The following is a 15,346-nucleotide window of genomic DNA, read 5'->3' on the forward strand; positions in this document are numbered from 1 at the left end:
CTTTGCAAAACTTGGTGGTTAATCTTTGGATCTGTATGCCTCTGTTTCAGTACAATTCAAGATTGGTACCTTATGCCTAGACTTTGCAATTCACTTGCTGAAATCATGTGGTGTGTGAGATGCTATGGTGAGGTGATACAATGCCAGTCTCCAAAATTGGCCTCAGACTTGAGGAGGCCTTCATGGCTGGCTCCTTTTCCATGAGGACCCTTGTGAGCAAAGGGGCACTCTAGAACTCACTGCAAAATCTCATCAGCTCCAGGACTATCCAGGTTAAGTGCAGCATGGCAATGCCTGGGGAGGCGTTTGCCTGCACTGCTTGTGTCTGCTTTGCAGGCACAGTGCTGAGGAACAGAAAGCAAGTTGAAACTCCCACAGTGTCAAAGACTACTAGCACATGTTGGAATAAGGGGCATCTCTCAGTACACCAGGAGTTTTCAAACATATGTAATTTCTGCTGGAAAAAGCCTGTACTATAAAGTGACAGCTGAAAGCCAGCATTGTGGGATATAAAAACCAGGTTTATGTGGGTTTTGTCTTGGCCATAGCTGCTAAGTAGCAATCCTGCAGTAAAACAGGTTATATCTCATCATTCTCTTCTTCTGCTCTCCCTAGAAATTTTAGCCTGCATGGCTCAGACAAGCATGTATCTGACAGTGTATTAGCACTTAAAAAAAGAAATGAGAAACTCAATACAGTTAACCTGGAGGGAAAAGACTGCTTTTACTTGAAATGCACAAAATTGCTGTGTGTGCCAGGTGCCTCTGTCTGGTTCTGCAGCAGGCACCTCTACTGAAATGATTTGCTGTAATATTCTTAGCTGTTGTTAGAGATGCATGACTAGTGATTTTGGCTTGCCCTTTTCCAGTCATCCCTCATTTTCCCCTTCTTCCTGCAATGAAACTGGAGAAAATTTGAGTTCCAAATGCAACTTAGCTATGTCTGGGGCACCACTAAATGACAAACAGGTCTCATCCAGCTTTTGGGGTTTTATCCAGACATGCCTTCCAGCAGTTAACTAAGTCTTGCCTGTCTCCTCACATATTTTCCTCTGAATGTCAGAAGCCAAGCAGTTTTCTATTCTCACTTTACAAATTTTAAAATTTTCAGTTAAGGAATAATTTGAAAATTGATATTTTGAAAATTTGTTTCTAAAACCAGGTGTTTCTGGTTTTCAGTTGCCCATGTAAATACTCCCTTTTATTGTAGTCTTCAGCTCAATGCAGGATCTTTGCAGGTTAGACCTCAAACAAATTAGCAAGATGATTGGTGGTACTACTAAACTGGTATCAGAATGCTGGAACACTGCTCAGGAACCCTCCAGACCTGCTCTGTAGGTACCTGCAAATAGACACTTGGACTCATTTTGCAGCAGAGAAACTGTTAGTGCAAGAGGCAACCGGAAAAGCCAGTGAGCACCATATGCTATTGTGTACAGGATAATGTGCTCTCACTGTCCTGTAAAACTGGGAATAAAACTCATATTAATTGTGTGTCTGCAAGCTAGAACAGAGGCAGATGTGTGCAAGCACCTGGAAAGAAAAGAAGGTTATCTACCTGCCACCTTCTTATCCTGGTAAGCAGGCTTTGGCAGAAAAGGGAGTACAGCAGTTCTTTTTTTTCCCCTTTTCCGCCTTCTAAAGTTACTTTGTAGCAGCACAAGCACTTAGCTGGTTTTGGATCTGTTGGAGAGATGACTTGAACAGTAGTCAGGGCACATCAGAAAACCAAAGAAGCAAATAATGAAATAGACCTACCCAAAACAACCCAATCCCAAAAGAATGAGAAGCCCAAACACACAAGATGTATTCTGTGCCATAAGATCACTGCCCATGACCGGCACTGCAATGGCAGCATTATACCTGTCACCCAACTGTTTCAGGTGTGGACAGAGGTACCAGAGCTAGCATAATGGCTGTGGGAGGAGGTAATGGTAGCATGTCCTGGGAGCTCAGTGCATACACACAGAACAAGCAGCTGCACCTGAGTCACTCTGAGTGCTCAAGGTGGCTTGGCTGAAGTGACACAAAGCATCTCTTCATTTGCTTAAAATCCCTGCACTGTGGTGACAACCCATATGACTCAATTTTGACAAACCAGTGCATGAGAAAGAGAAGTCTGTCTTTGACCTTCTTTAGCAAAGTTTTCAGTCCTGCTTACCAGAAAGAAAGGAAATCGCTTTCAGATCTGCAAAAGCATGCTTGGCTTCCTCAGTTTGGCCCAAGTCCTCCCCTGAGTTCCAAGAAGCAGGAGTAGGTCATCTTGTCCTTCAATCTATATTCCCAGAAACAACCAGCAATAGCCAGCATTTCATTACAGAGGGACCAGAGAAATTTATGATAACAAGCTAGCTCTAGGGAACCAAAGCTTTCCAGCTTGTGGAGGTGTATGAGTGAAGCACTCTGATTGGAAGCATGTCTCCAAAAGATGTAAATGCGCCACAAACCCCAAGTTCTGAGCAGAGGGGTTTAGTAATGGCATTATTTTTAGAACACCAGCACTAAACAGAGTCCAAATCTGTACAAGGTGTCCAGTGTCAGAGGAAACATCATTTCTGTTAACGAGAGATTGCTCTCCAATTAACACCAACATGAAGATGACCATTTAGCCCCTCCCAGAATACTTGTGCTTGATGCTCATATGGCGCTAGGTGTTGAATTACCAAGCAGCTGCTCATCCGTGTTTAATCAGCAGGTGTGGTGATGTTGCACGGAGGAGGTGGTGACGCCGCTGCTTTCCTGCGCATCAGCGGCGCCGATGGGCCTGGGGGTGCGTGTCACAGTGTCATCTAGTGGCCGGTGTCCACCTTCTCGGCGGGGCGACAGCATACAGCACGACTCTAATCCCCCAAGGCTGAAATCCTATGCAGGTTGTCAGTGCTTCTTCAGAGACAGTGATGGTCATGCACCTCGTGGAGCACAGTCCTATCCCCAAGCGGTTTCATTAGACATTATGATGTAGGCATCAGGGCATCCTGAGGTAGGGTTTTTAGCTAAATTTGGTGAAGCTTCTGGTAGCTCATCATGGTACATACTTAGAGAAACCTAAAGTGTGTGCACCCTCAGTTTTGTGTGTCCCATCTCTCTGTAAGTCCCTCATCACCATGGCACTGCATGAATTGGCAGCTAGCACTTCGATGAAAGTGTTTCATGTAACCTCCCTACTTCTTTACAGGAGAATATTGCCACTACAGAAGGTCCAGCTGAGCGGCGCACGCCTAGTCTGCCTCAGCACAACCAGACAGCATCTGAGAGAAGCACATTATGCTAGCAGTGGTTTTGTACTGAAAAGATTAGGAAAGACATACACTGTTTTGTCACCGAAGTTGCAAAGACAAAAAGGTGGATGGAAGTCAATAATGGTTATTAAGACAGGGCTACACCAAGGCAAGAATATCGGCTTCTGATGAAAGCAAGCATAGATTATGATTTCACACTTTACTAATGCTCCATACTCCACTGAATGTTCCAGATACACTGATTTACAAGGGAGAGTTTTATCAGTAGTTTTCCATTTAGACACAGCTCTTCAATAATAAAATTGTACACAAGAGTTACATCATTACAACAATAACAACAGTAAATTTTCTTGTACAGATGAACCCATTGGGACAAATAACTGTGATGTTTGCCCTGATCAAAGATAGTCAGTACCAATGCCTACAGATTAAAGTCATCTCTTAACTTCCTACTCTAAGACCCTTTTTCTGTGCATTTTGTCAAGATCCTTCTTCCACCAGAAACATTTTGTCTCAGATGCATTAAAATTCAAGGTTTAGTGGCTTCACTTGCAACCTGGCTGGGTAGCCATCCTTTTTCCAGCTCTGACAGCTCAGTATTTTTGTACATGGTTGACCAGCAGAAAACTGAGGTGCCTTTACAAGAGAATTTGAAAGCTTCCTTGGAATCCAAGTGACAGTAAATATAAACATTTGAAAGAAGGAACACTTCTGTTTCAACAGAGTGACTTTTTTTGATTCCTGTTGTTTAAGCAGAACTCTAGGGTCCGACACAATTTTCTCTCTAGGATTTACACAATTTGTTAGGTTACGTTTGTCTTATGTAGATAAGACAAGGTATTTTTTCTATTAAAAATATGTATTTGATTATTTATTGGTAAATGGAGCTCAGAAGCGGTATTATCTTTCCATGTACCACTATGCTTGCATAACCAGTTGTCCTGGTTCAGAGCAAATTCAGGCGAGAACCCCCAGAGGGGCTCCTCTAGAAAAGCAGATTCAATTGGCCCCTCCCCCAACTGGTTTGGGAGAAAATACCTCCTTGGAGAAAAGTGGAAAAAAACTGTTTATTAAACAATAAAACCTAAACAATATTAAGCAATAAAACCCCTTGCTGCTCCAAAAGAGATGACAAACTGAGAAAGTCTCTTCCCCAGGTTGCAGTTCAGCTCACTCAGTCTCTGATCAGTCCCTCAGGTGCTGCGGCCCAGGCCTGGCCCAGTGGGCCACAGGAGCAGCTGCCAGTGCTCCTCTGGGTGTTCAGTCCAGAGCAGGTTTAAACAGCTCCAAGAAAGAGGGAAAAAACCCCACAGTCTAGGGAACTTCTCTGCCTCAGCTAGCTAAACTAACTAAAACAAAGGAGAGCTCTGTCCCACTGTCTGTCCCTCTGCAGACAACAGTCAGGAGTAGGAATGTGGAGGAGTGAGTGCAGTGTCTGAAAACAAAAACTGCTGCTTCTTCTCTCCCCCCTGATCACTCACTGGAACATGTCTTAAAGGTGCAAAACTTATTAATCAGCATAAACAGAACAAGACAATTGGGGATAAAAGCATCATATAGTCAACCTAGGATACCAGTATAAAACCCAACCAACTCTGCTAGAATCTTATTCATTACTTATAGACATCATTTTCAAGAATGAGAAGGCCATAGGTTGACCATATCCCTAAAAAGGTTTTGTCAGAGGAATCCTACCTATTCTTACCACTAGGAAGTCTATATGGCTAAATCTAAGCTCTTGCCTCAGCCCACAAGTGACTGAGATCACATCCCAAAATACACTGTCCCTGTGGACACTCTTCATCAATCTTACCTTGTGATGATTTATTGCTGAAATTTATGCTAGTGTCTATAAAGAATACTCTGCTTTATTCCAAGTGTCCTCTGAATTTTGTGAAAGATACAGGAAAAATTCTGTACCCTCTTCACTGATGATGTTTATTTAAAGGATTGTATTTCACTGTTCATCTTTCTGAGCTTTCTTGACGCATAGTGGCAAATACATTACTTTATCCTGAAGTCCTTGAACACCCTGACTATTCAGTACTCCATATTTAGTACAGTTTCAATTAGGAACAACTCGTAGGGGTAGAAACACACTTTTTGCCTTGTACTGGAGTTTCAAATATAGTAAAAAACCCCAAACATGTAAAAAAAAAAGAATGAAAAAAAAAGAACCCTCCAGGTTAACCAATCTCCAAAAGTTTGAAGTCCATGTCTGTTTTGAATGTTCATTTGAGAAAACACAAAAATGTTTTCTCTTCTGCTGAGAAAGCAGCAAAACCACTACAAAATTACACAGCTTTGTATATCAATTCCACTCCCTGTGAGTTGTTCTGAATGTCAAGACTGCATTGAATTAAAGAATTTCAAGTGTTAAAAAAAAATTCCACTATTGTTTAATCACAGTTAACACCTTTTAATGTTTAGTGTCAGAAAGACAGCATATTAAGGAATAAACACCAGCACTTGTTTGTTCCCTCTATGATCGTTTCCAATAAAATATTTCATATCAGACAAACACTCCATAAGAACACAGTTTACAATAACCATTTGCTGAAAACAGGGTAGATGCATTTTTCTGATGTAGGTATACACCTTCTCCAGGATCCTCAAAGCATTTTTTCTGTCTGTGCAGGGAAGAATTCAGGGCTCCACTGAATATATCAGGTGTACTGAAAGTTTCTGGGGTAAGAATACTCCAGTGCAAAAGACATCTCAATGCAATAGAATCCAATACTTATACAAGGGGATATTTTACCTCTATTAGCATCTGAAAAAACCAAACTATGCACTTACAAGGACCAAAAGAAACACATTAAAAAATCAGACAAATGCTTTAAGTTATCTATTTTAATTACAAAATTACACTTGGTGTTAGTTGCATAAAACAGCATAGGCTGACAGTGTTACACAGCTGCTCCCACACATGGCGACACCTGCAGTGCCTACTTGCACTAATCAGGTTACTCTATATCCCCTATAGTTAAGTTACCTGCAGTCACTACTGCAGCAAACTCATGAGACAGTGTTAGGAACTACAAGTGGGTAAGCCACAACATGAGACATGGTTTTAGTGCTTCACAGACTTGTAGAGTAACTTATGTTGGAAAAAACCTCTAAGATCAAGGCCAACCATTAACTGAGCACTGTCAATGTAATAGATATACATTTATGTATTTTTAGTTAGGAACTAAAACCTCTACCTGGTACATTTTAATAATTAAGCCTTAATACATTTCTTGACTGCAGCTAGAGCCATCAACAGTAGCAGCAGCAACTGAGGACTATACAGCAGTCTGCACTCCTCTCCCCTTGCAATACTTACAAATGGACTTGTTGATGACCCTACTTAGTACAGCTTTAGAACAGCTTGAAAGCTTAACACTGTTTTCTTGCATCTTCAGTTACTGCTCTTTATCCGTCAGTGTACTGCTCTGTTCAGTGCCTGAACTGTGCTTGCTCTTAAGGGACCTTCCAATGTATCTCCAGTACTCTTTTCGGATGGTGTCTTTTTCTTTAGCCAGAATTTCACACAACTATGAAAGAAAAACGAAAGACTGGAGTATTAAACCGAAAAGCTTACAATCCTTAATTATAAAATGCATACAACCTGTATTACAGATAGTGTTAGAAATATGTTCCTCTGCAACATTTGTTTTATTCATGGGATTTGTAACTGTTTAATGGCATCAAAATAAGGACAACCCCAGTTGGTAGCCAACCAATCTGACACTGCACAAAAATCCCTCCAGGCCCATTTCAGTTGTACTAGTTCCCTTTGACTCATTCCCATGCCTACCACTCATCATCCATGCCAACCTAATGCACCTGGTAGTAGAGCACACGATACTTCCTGAGAACCTTGAACGTCTTTTAGTCATCCAACAGGCTGTAAACCACCTAATTCCAAACACTGGAAGATCATCCTGGTCTTGAATCTTCAATACTCTTGACAGAATAACAGGAGATCTTTTATTTCTGTTTTTTTCCTCAGCAGACTGTCCCAAAAAGGTTCTCCCTCCAAGTCAGTAACCCTCTCTCATGCAACATTAAGAGCTGGTATACTCTTCGTATTTGGGTTTTTTATACTTCTACTTATATACTTCTTTTATACTTCTATATATTTGGGGTTTTTTTAAAATTTTGATGTGAATAAGCAGCACAGTAGAAATCAATACTACTTACAGGACAAGCTGTGTAAATTTTACACAGTCTGAACACTACAAATGTTCAGACTAAATTCCCTTTTTATTATGCAGATGACATTGCCTTACTCAGTGAAATGGAGTTAAGAAATTAAGAGCTTTGATGTCTAAACAGAGAGTCAAAATCAGTGAAATAGTATAAAGGAGCCAATTGCACTTGTTTACAATTGGTCCTGGAACACAACAATGGAAAAGTGCTGAGAAAGAACAATGTTGGAACACAAAGACTCCAGGCGGAACTGCAGATCTAATAACATTAAGTTCCAGTCAGTCTCACAGTGAACGGAAAATGTTCTCGTAAAAACTATGCTACAAACTGCAACAAAGAACAGCCAAGTATGAAACTCTGGGAGATACACAACATTGCCAGAAGTAATTTATGCTCTCTAGGAAGTGGTGCCTGACATTTCTTACTGATACTCCAGTGCCTGCTGTCCATAAGCTAATTCTGTCTACTTTCTTAGAAAAAGCTGAGAAGGGCCAAGGGAGTTCAACTGAGGTTGTTTGGACATGGATATTCTGAGAAAAATTCATTAATCTACAGAGAAGAGAGTGAGTTAATGCTATAAAGTAAACATTGAAAACTCCTCTATTATTCAAACATCTTCTTTCTTCTGCAGTAGTATCAGAGACCTTCCTTCACCACCACATGAAGAAAATTTAAGAGTAATTTAATAACTGGCTAGTTATTATTTATATTTACATTCATGAGATCCTTGTAATTGTCTGGCTTTTGTGTTAAACTTTTCATAGACTTCTCATGATTAACAACTAACCTGTTCTATTTATGAAAATCAATCTCATTTTGTCAAGCTATAAAACCAGACAGGAATAGGGAGCATCCCTGGGAAGAAAAACCAAGCTTTCAAAATGTACCTCCAATGCCTTGTTCAGTGTTTCTTCCTTGTTATCACACTGGTTTTCTAGCATATCTTCATATATGTCCACAAGAAAGGCAATCAGATAGGGTGAACTGTGACTGGGCTGTAAATTCAACAGTTCTTCCAGCAGATTTGGATATTTAGAAAGACCACGATCCTGTAGAATCCTAGAAGAGAGGTTAATAGGCTTGACACATAATTATGGGAAATCTGGTGTGAATAACTGCACTTTTGTTATGATTCCGTTACTTGAAGATCAGGTTTGAAATCAGGCTGCAGATATAAGTAAGTCAGAAAGTAAGCAGCATGCAGAACTAGTATAGCCTCATGTTGTAGTAAGCTGGTATAGTTTTTGTTCAACTGAACAGGAATTAGACTGAAAGCATGTTAATCATTTCCTATCTATGCTTTTTAACACAGTGACATTACAGGTCAAGTTTTTAAAAGCATGAGAAGTACTTGTAGGCCTTCTGCAAGAACTATAGGGCCAGAAGCTTAGTGAAAAGTTACAGAGAAATTAAGTTAGAATATAAGAACCCTTTGTGACAGTATTTGCCTGCCTGCTTAAGCACACTACACTAGAACAAAAAGAAAAAAAAATCTTTTTAATTAAGAAGTAGGCATCAGACACCTTCCACAGATTCTTTGTCTCATGGAGAAATACACCTCACCCTTTTAAGTAGTTCCAAGCACTCTCATTATGTGGCACTGCTGTGATCATCTCAAGAGTGTACCTGCAAGAAAAAGGTAATGGGTCATGAATACAACCGATGACAATGCAGTTAGAAATTACCTGAATGTGCTCAGATGCTTCTAAATGCATATCTCTAGCCTATACTTCACTCTTTTTGTAGATCATCTCACCTGGGTAGATCAAAAATCGCTCACAATATAATCATCAGGAGTCTCAAAGAAGCAGACACTATGTTTTAAGCATTCAATTTGCTGGAATTTGTACAATAATGAATCAGTTCTCAAAATTATTAGCAAAACCACTGAGAAAACAACATAATACACTCTCCTGGTACACTAAAGGAGTAATTTATATCTTGATGCTCATAAATGGCAAGGGGCTGACAATGGCCGGAGTAACTGAGCTCTGTTAATATGACTATAAGCTATGTTAATATGACTATTTGCAGAACTTTTTTCCTCAGGCTGCACTCAAGCAAACCCACAGAAAGGCAGAGCTTGAGCTTTCAGCTCACACAGCCTTCTGCAGCATTGTGAAAGCAACAGTGAGGCAACTGCTATAAAAGCAAAGCAACAAAAGGCACCTCCAATACAGCCACAAAGCCACATTTCATCTACACAAAACAGATTTATCTTCTAGCTTTTCCCAGCATAACGAAGCATTCTGATGATTTTCAGAGGCTGCAGATAGAGGAGTATCTGATATATCAAGAGTACTAAAAAATACCCACAACTGTAACTGTTTTAAAACATTCTGCAGTCACTGTGACAAAGAACGAGTTTATAAATGAACCATAGTGGTATAAACCAGCAGTTCTATAGTGACATCTGGGAAATCTTAATCTTAGCCAGTCTGGTTCTTAAGATGGTACCCAATTATCTTGACAAGATCAGGAGAGGATGTCCAATCTAAACTCTGGAGATAAAAAGTTGAAGATATCAAAGTCTAAGTCATGGAAATGGTTCAGATTCACCGATCTACCGGAAGGTTTTAAACTGGAAGAGAAGTAAAACTTCTAGAAGGTTGCAAAGACAACCATGGAAGATGGTGAGGGCTGGGATCCTCTATGAATAATGCACCAAAAGATTCAGAGATTCAGTCTTTCTTCTGAAAAATAACTCTATTAAAAATCAGAGTACCTTAATTGTTTCTTCACTTTTGACAAATATCTTCTCATAAACATCAACCCTAATCAGCAGTCTGAGATGTGAAAACCATATGAAGAGGCTTCTCTTACTACCATGGGTAGTAAAATACGTCTAGAAGCCCAGCTTGTCTTCAGTTACAAACACGCAACCTAGAAACAGTGAGCACAAAACTCTTTTTCCTGGAAACTAGCCATCTCACAGAGGCAGTTCTCTTTGTTCCAACCACATACTCCTGAAAGGTTTATTTTTCCAGCTGCATCAAATTCCTCATAAAAGGCAGCTCCTCTTCCTACAAACCATGTCACTGTATTGGGTTTGCATGGCCTGTTTCTTTGGTAGCGGAGGGTGGCTACAGGGGTGGCTTCTGTGAGAAGCTGCTAGAAGCTTCTTCCATGTCTATCAGAGACAGTCCCTGGTGGCTCCAAGGATGGATGTGCCATTAGAAAGGCTGGGCCTATTAGAAATTATGGTAACGCCTCTGTGGTAACATATTTAAGAGAAAAAACAAAGGTGGTTGCACAGTTTTATTTGCTGCAGACACAAAGGTCAGGGAAGAAGGAAGAGGGCGGGGGTGCTCCAGGCACCAGAGCTGAAGAGTGCCTCTTTCCAAACTTTCTAATGAACAGCACAGCAGTGTCACAGATCTTCTGTAGCTTGTCCTACAATAACTAGTTCACCATAAACCCCAAAGTTTTGTTTGCACAATAAACAGCAGGCCAGGAAAACCGATTCATGATAGCAGCTTGCTCAGGATAAGCAGAGCTTACTTCAGTCTGACACTTGATCTGCTAACCATGAATGTTAGTCCCAGAAGTGAATAAAAATCAGAAAACAAAGCCCACGGGGACTGTGAAAGTATTCCTTTGCTTTCATGTAATGGAGACTGTTTAATATGAGCCTGAAGAGCATTACTAACCGGACTTCTCTGTCTAGGACTGCTGGGTCATCATAGCCAGTGGTGTTGAAAATGACGAAGTGCCTTTGGTTCCAAACAGAGTTGTTTCTCACATCTTCTCTCAAAAGCTGGTCCACATAGTCTAGTTCATTGTCCCATAATTTGAACTCCTACAGAAAGGGAAGGAAGAGAAAGTATCACAATCAAAAGTTTTTTTATTTTTTTAAATACATTCTTGTTCTTAAGTTGCCTGAACATCAGATAGAGCCTTTTTTGAAGAAATCAACAGAAAGTTAAAAAAAAAAATACTGCAGGTGAGCTAGGAACATGCTACACTACTCAGTGGTACGCAGTGGTATTGGCTCATCATTAAATTCACACACACAACAGTACGTAGACAACAACCCAATTCTTTGAACTCATTTCCTAAAAGGAAAGTTTATAGCTAACCTCTGCCACATGTTTAAAATGCAAGTTATCTAAAGAATCAAGAGTTCTGTGGATACAATACCTGAATAACCCATTGTCTGTGTTGCCAGGCATGGTAATTTTTGGCATCTTGGTTAAGAATGTCAGCTATGAACTCAAGCTCTCGGGATGGATCCTGCAGCCACTCAACCAGCACCCGTCTGTGATGCCTAATGATGAGAAGAACAAAGTCTAAATTTTTTTGGTGAGTGTGTGTTCTATATAACAGCAGCTTATAGCAGGTGCACAACTTAGGAAAAAAAACCCCACTAGTTAAATACTTCAAATTAACCAGAACATTTCACTTGGCTCTGAGAAATGCATGACACATATTTATATTATAGAAAATTCTAACCACACATACACCATGGCCAATCATCTAATTTTAGACAAGTAATATTCACCTGAAACAACATAGTTTCACACTTATGGTCAAAGTCTTCAGCAGAGTAAAGTTTTCTACTACTGCATAATTTCTCTAGCAATAACAATACTGCTCTTTCGCCTATTCCTATTAATTTTGGAAAAAACCCAACAACAAGCAGGCAAACTCCAAAACACAATAAAAGAAAAGATACTAATTTATGTGTGTGTTCTCAGCTGCCTTTTCACAAGTCTTTTTTTTTTACCTGTCAGACTTATTTTGGCAGTCTAAAAATTGAAATTTACAAGAAAACAACACCTGCTTAGCGTGTTATATGCTTAGAAAAAATATCTGAAAGGAGCTTTGACATGATGCAACTCCATTTAACTCTCCCATCACGACTGGACAATTTACAAAACAAGTATTATCTGCAAAAACATTAAGAACAGGAAAGAAAGCATGATTTTACCAGACTTGGTAGTTCTTTGGCTGATCTTCAATGATAGCTGTAATGTACTTAAGTTCCTCATGGAGATCCTTTCCCAAAGACTGCAGGAGGACTCTCCGGAAATGCCTGTATAAAAGTCAAGCATTTGAACATTGCAAAAGGACTTTCCTAAAATTCACAGAGAAGAACATGGAATCACCTTTGTTCACAGTTCTTGTAAATAATATTGAGATAAAAACAGTGCAAAAAGCTAAAACTAATGGAAAATCCTTAACCACATATCTAGTTCTGTTAAAGGGCTTTCAATTATGGAACAGCACAGAACTAGGATATGACTGGTTGCAACAGCACATGATCTAAGATTGTAACAATCATGTTCAAGTTAATCTGTACCCATGAAACAATGCTTGAAACAATGCAAACCTTCTGATTTTATGGAAATTAGTGGAATGAAGATGTACAAGAGGTACTTGTTAGCTTGTGAGTAAAATGCCCTACTCTGAATATCAGAAATTCACTGTTTATTTATTACCTAACTTGACAGATCTTTTAAAATGCAAAAAGTATTAGTAGTTTATTATTAGTAGTAAATACATAAATTATTTGCCATCATGTTTTTATGCCTCTTCTCAAAGTCAACTGAGGGCATCTTCAGCATTTTGCCATGGACACATTACAGGTAAGTAATCTAATTTTAAACAGCAACGTCCTTTTTGTGGGTAGCCCTGACCTTGACTGATAATATCCTTAGAGCCAAAAGAATGAAAACCACTGATTTAACATGAGGCAGGGGAAATACTGAACATGGGCTTTCTTTGGAAGCTCACTGGAAAGGTACTCTACTCCTCTGTGTAAATTCAACTAGGCATGCCTTAATTCAATGAACAAAACATTAAAGACTTAAAAGGTAGGCAGTTGAATGACCACAGAAATAATAATACCAAGATTATTACATACCATACTGTGTAGTTTGCAGCATTTAACTCAATGGCATCTGCTGTTAACTTGAAAGCTCTTTCACTTCTCTCATCCCGCTGCAGAACAGCCCGGAAGTAATCATAGACATCTCGGACTAAATAGAGAATAGCATCTTAGCCAATGGCCTGAACAGGGGGTAAGGTTAATAATCCTTTAAATTGCTTCCTACTTTCTGTGCTCTAAATACACCTCTGTAAAACGAATCATACCTATCAATCCAAAAGCATTTTCCACTGAGACCTGTGCAGGATATTAGCACACCACAAAGCTGCACAAGTATGTTAGAAGCACACCATCAGAATAACAGCCAAAACAATCATAAAAGATCTGTGCTGCTTACTCTCACTACTTCACCAGCTGCAAGAACTTCATGTTTTGCTTCCATTTGTGGGCTGGAAATGCCTTGTGACATGAACCATACTGTCTGCTGTATTACCTCTTAGCCACAGGATTCTAAAGGAGAACCCTGGCTATTAACATCTCAGGTGAAGATTGAGCTTCAAAGATGCTTGGTGAAAACACCACACACAAGCACCGTAACACAATGAATTAATTTCTTCACAGTATCACTCTAGAAAATGTTATCCAAAACATGAAGTCTTGTTTCAACAATGGTTAAGGGCAGAATATATTTAAGACTTACATTTTTCACTGTAGATGATCTGAACAACAGGATTCGGCCCATCATTTTGTGGAACAGGTTCAATATCAGCCCATTCCTTCCTGTCCCTGTAAATAGATATTTTTGTGTTTTCAATGTTTCTAAAAAGCACAAAATGCTACTCAAACCATGACATGCACGAACACATGTCCAGTAACACATCCTTGCTCTGAACAGTCCCTACTATTTTAGCTACATTATTGTCTGTAACACAGACCAGCATATAAATACATAAAGGTGTCCCCAACATAAGAAGGACATGGAGGTGTGGGAGCAGAGCAGGGCCACGATGTTGAAAAGAGGACTGGACCACCCTTAAAAACAAACGGAAAAAGTTGGGGCTGTGCAGCCTAGAGAAGAGAATGCCATGTGAAGTCCTCAGAGCAGCCTTCCAGTATCTAAACGGGACCTACAGGGAAGCTGGAGAGGGATTTTCCGTCAGAAACTGTCATGATGGGACAAGGAGTAATGGGTACAAACTAAGAGAGGGGAAATTTAGGTTAGACATTGGGAAGAAATTCTTTGACTGTAGAGGTGGTGAGACACTGGACCAGGCTGCCCAGAGAAGCTGCGTATGCACCAGCTCTAGCAGAGTTCAAAGCCATGTTAGATAAAGCCTTGAGCAACTCGATCTAGTGAAAGGTGTCCCTGCCCCTCCCAGAAGCTCCCCACTCCTCCAGCCCCAGCTCCGCCACTCCGCGCCTCCCGTGCCGTGCCGTGCCGTGCCGTGCCGTGCCGTGCCGTGCCGTGCCCGCCCGGCCCGGCCCCATGCCGCCGCAGCCGTACCTGTACAGCACGTAGCCCGCATCTTCCCCATCCTCCTCCTCCTCCAGCAGCTGCCCGAAGCCGCCCTCCGGCTCGCTACTGCTGCCACCCTCCACGTCCCCCTCCGGCTGCAGCTCCACCGCTCCCGCCGCCCTCCCGTCCGCCGCCATCGCTCCGCTGCCGCTTCCGGGACCCGGCTGCACCACAAAGGCGGGGGCGGAGCGACGGCGCGGCTCGACAGCGCCGCCCCTGGCGCGGAGGGCGCGTGTGCCGCGTCCCGGGAAGGTGCCTGCCGGCTTTCCCTCCCTCCGCCAGGGAAGCGCTCGCGGGGCTTTCTAACGGAGGGTTCACTCCGGGGAGGGAAAACAACGCCTGGCGCCATCTTAGCCTCAGATGATCTGACAGGACAAGGCAGAGGAGTTTGGCCATTGCAAAAAAGTGAAATTGGAGAAGGTGTTGAAACAGCCGCCTTTAACGAGTGGGAGAAATTGGAGAAGGCAGCAGACACAGCAGGAGCTGGGTGTGTTTAGCCGGGAGAAAAGGAGGCTCAGGGGTGACCTTGTCACTCTTCAAAGTACCTGAAAGAGACTGTAGCCGC

The 15,346-nt window shown here is 41.2% G+C and overlaps 1 protein-coding gene and 1 long non-coding RNA gene across 2 annotated transcripts; one reads left to right on the forward strand and one right to left on the reverse strand.

Annotated features, from left to right (window-relative positions):
• The first annotated feature begins 2,539 nt into the window (after positions 1 to 2,539).
• LOC129133231 (uncharacterized) lies at positions 2,540 to 5,524 on the forward strand. Its single transcript, XR_008535928.2, has 2 exons — positions 2,540 to 2,979; positions 3,175 to 5,524. It is a non-coding gene; the product is annotated as an uncharacterized LOC129133231 (long non-coding RNA).
• Positions 5,525 to 5,614: 90 nt separating this feature from the next.
• FNTA (farnesyltransferase, CAAX box, subunit alpha) lies at positions 5,615 to 14,933 on the reverse strand. Its single transcript, XM_054652865.2, has 9 exons — positions 14,770 to 14,933; positions 13,966 to 14,051; positions 13,302 to 13,416; positions 12,366 to 12,470; positions 11,576 to 11,702; positions 11,086 to 11,234; positions 8,999 to 9,061; positions 8,323 to 8,494; positions 5,615 to 6,777 (listed from the first exon to the last, which is right to left on the reverse strand). The coding sequence occupies exons 1-9, from the start codon at positions 14,916 to 14,918 to the stop codon at positions 6,646 to 6,648; spliced, it is 1,098 nt and encodes a 365-aa protein (XP_054508840.1). The 5' UTR covers positions 14,919 to 14,933; the 3' UTR covers positions 5,615 to 6,645.
• Positions 14,934 to 15,346: the final 413 nt, after the last annotated feature.

Source organism: Agelaius phoeniceus, chromosome Z (genome assembly GCF_051311805.1).
Source record: "Agelaius phoeniceus isolate bAgePho1 chromosome Z, bAgePho1.hap1, whole genome shotgun sequence".
Lineage (NCBI taxonomy): Eukaryota > Metazoa > Chordata > Aves > Passeriformes > Icteridae > Agelaius > Agelaius phoeniceus.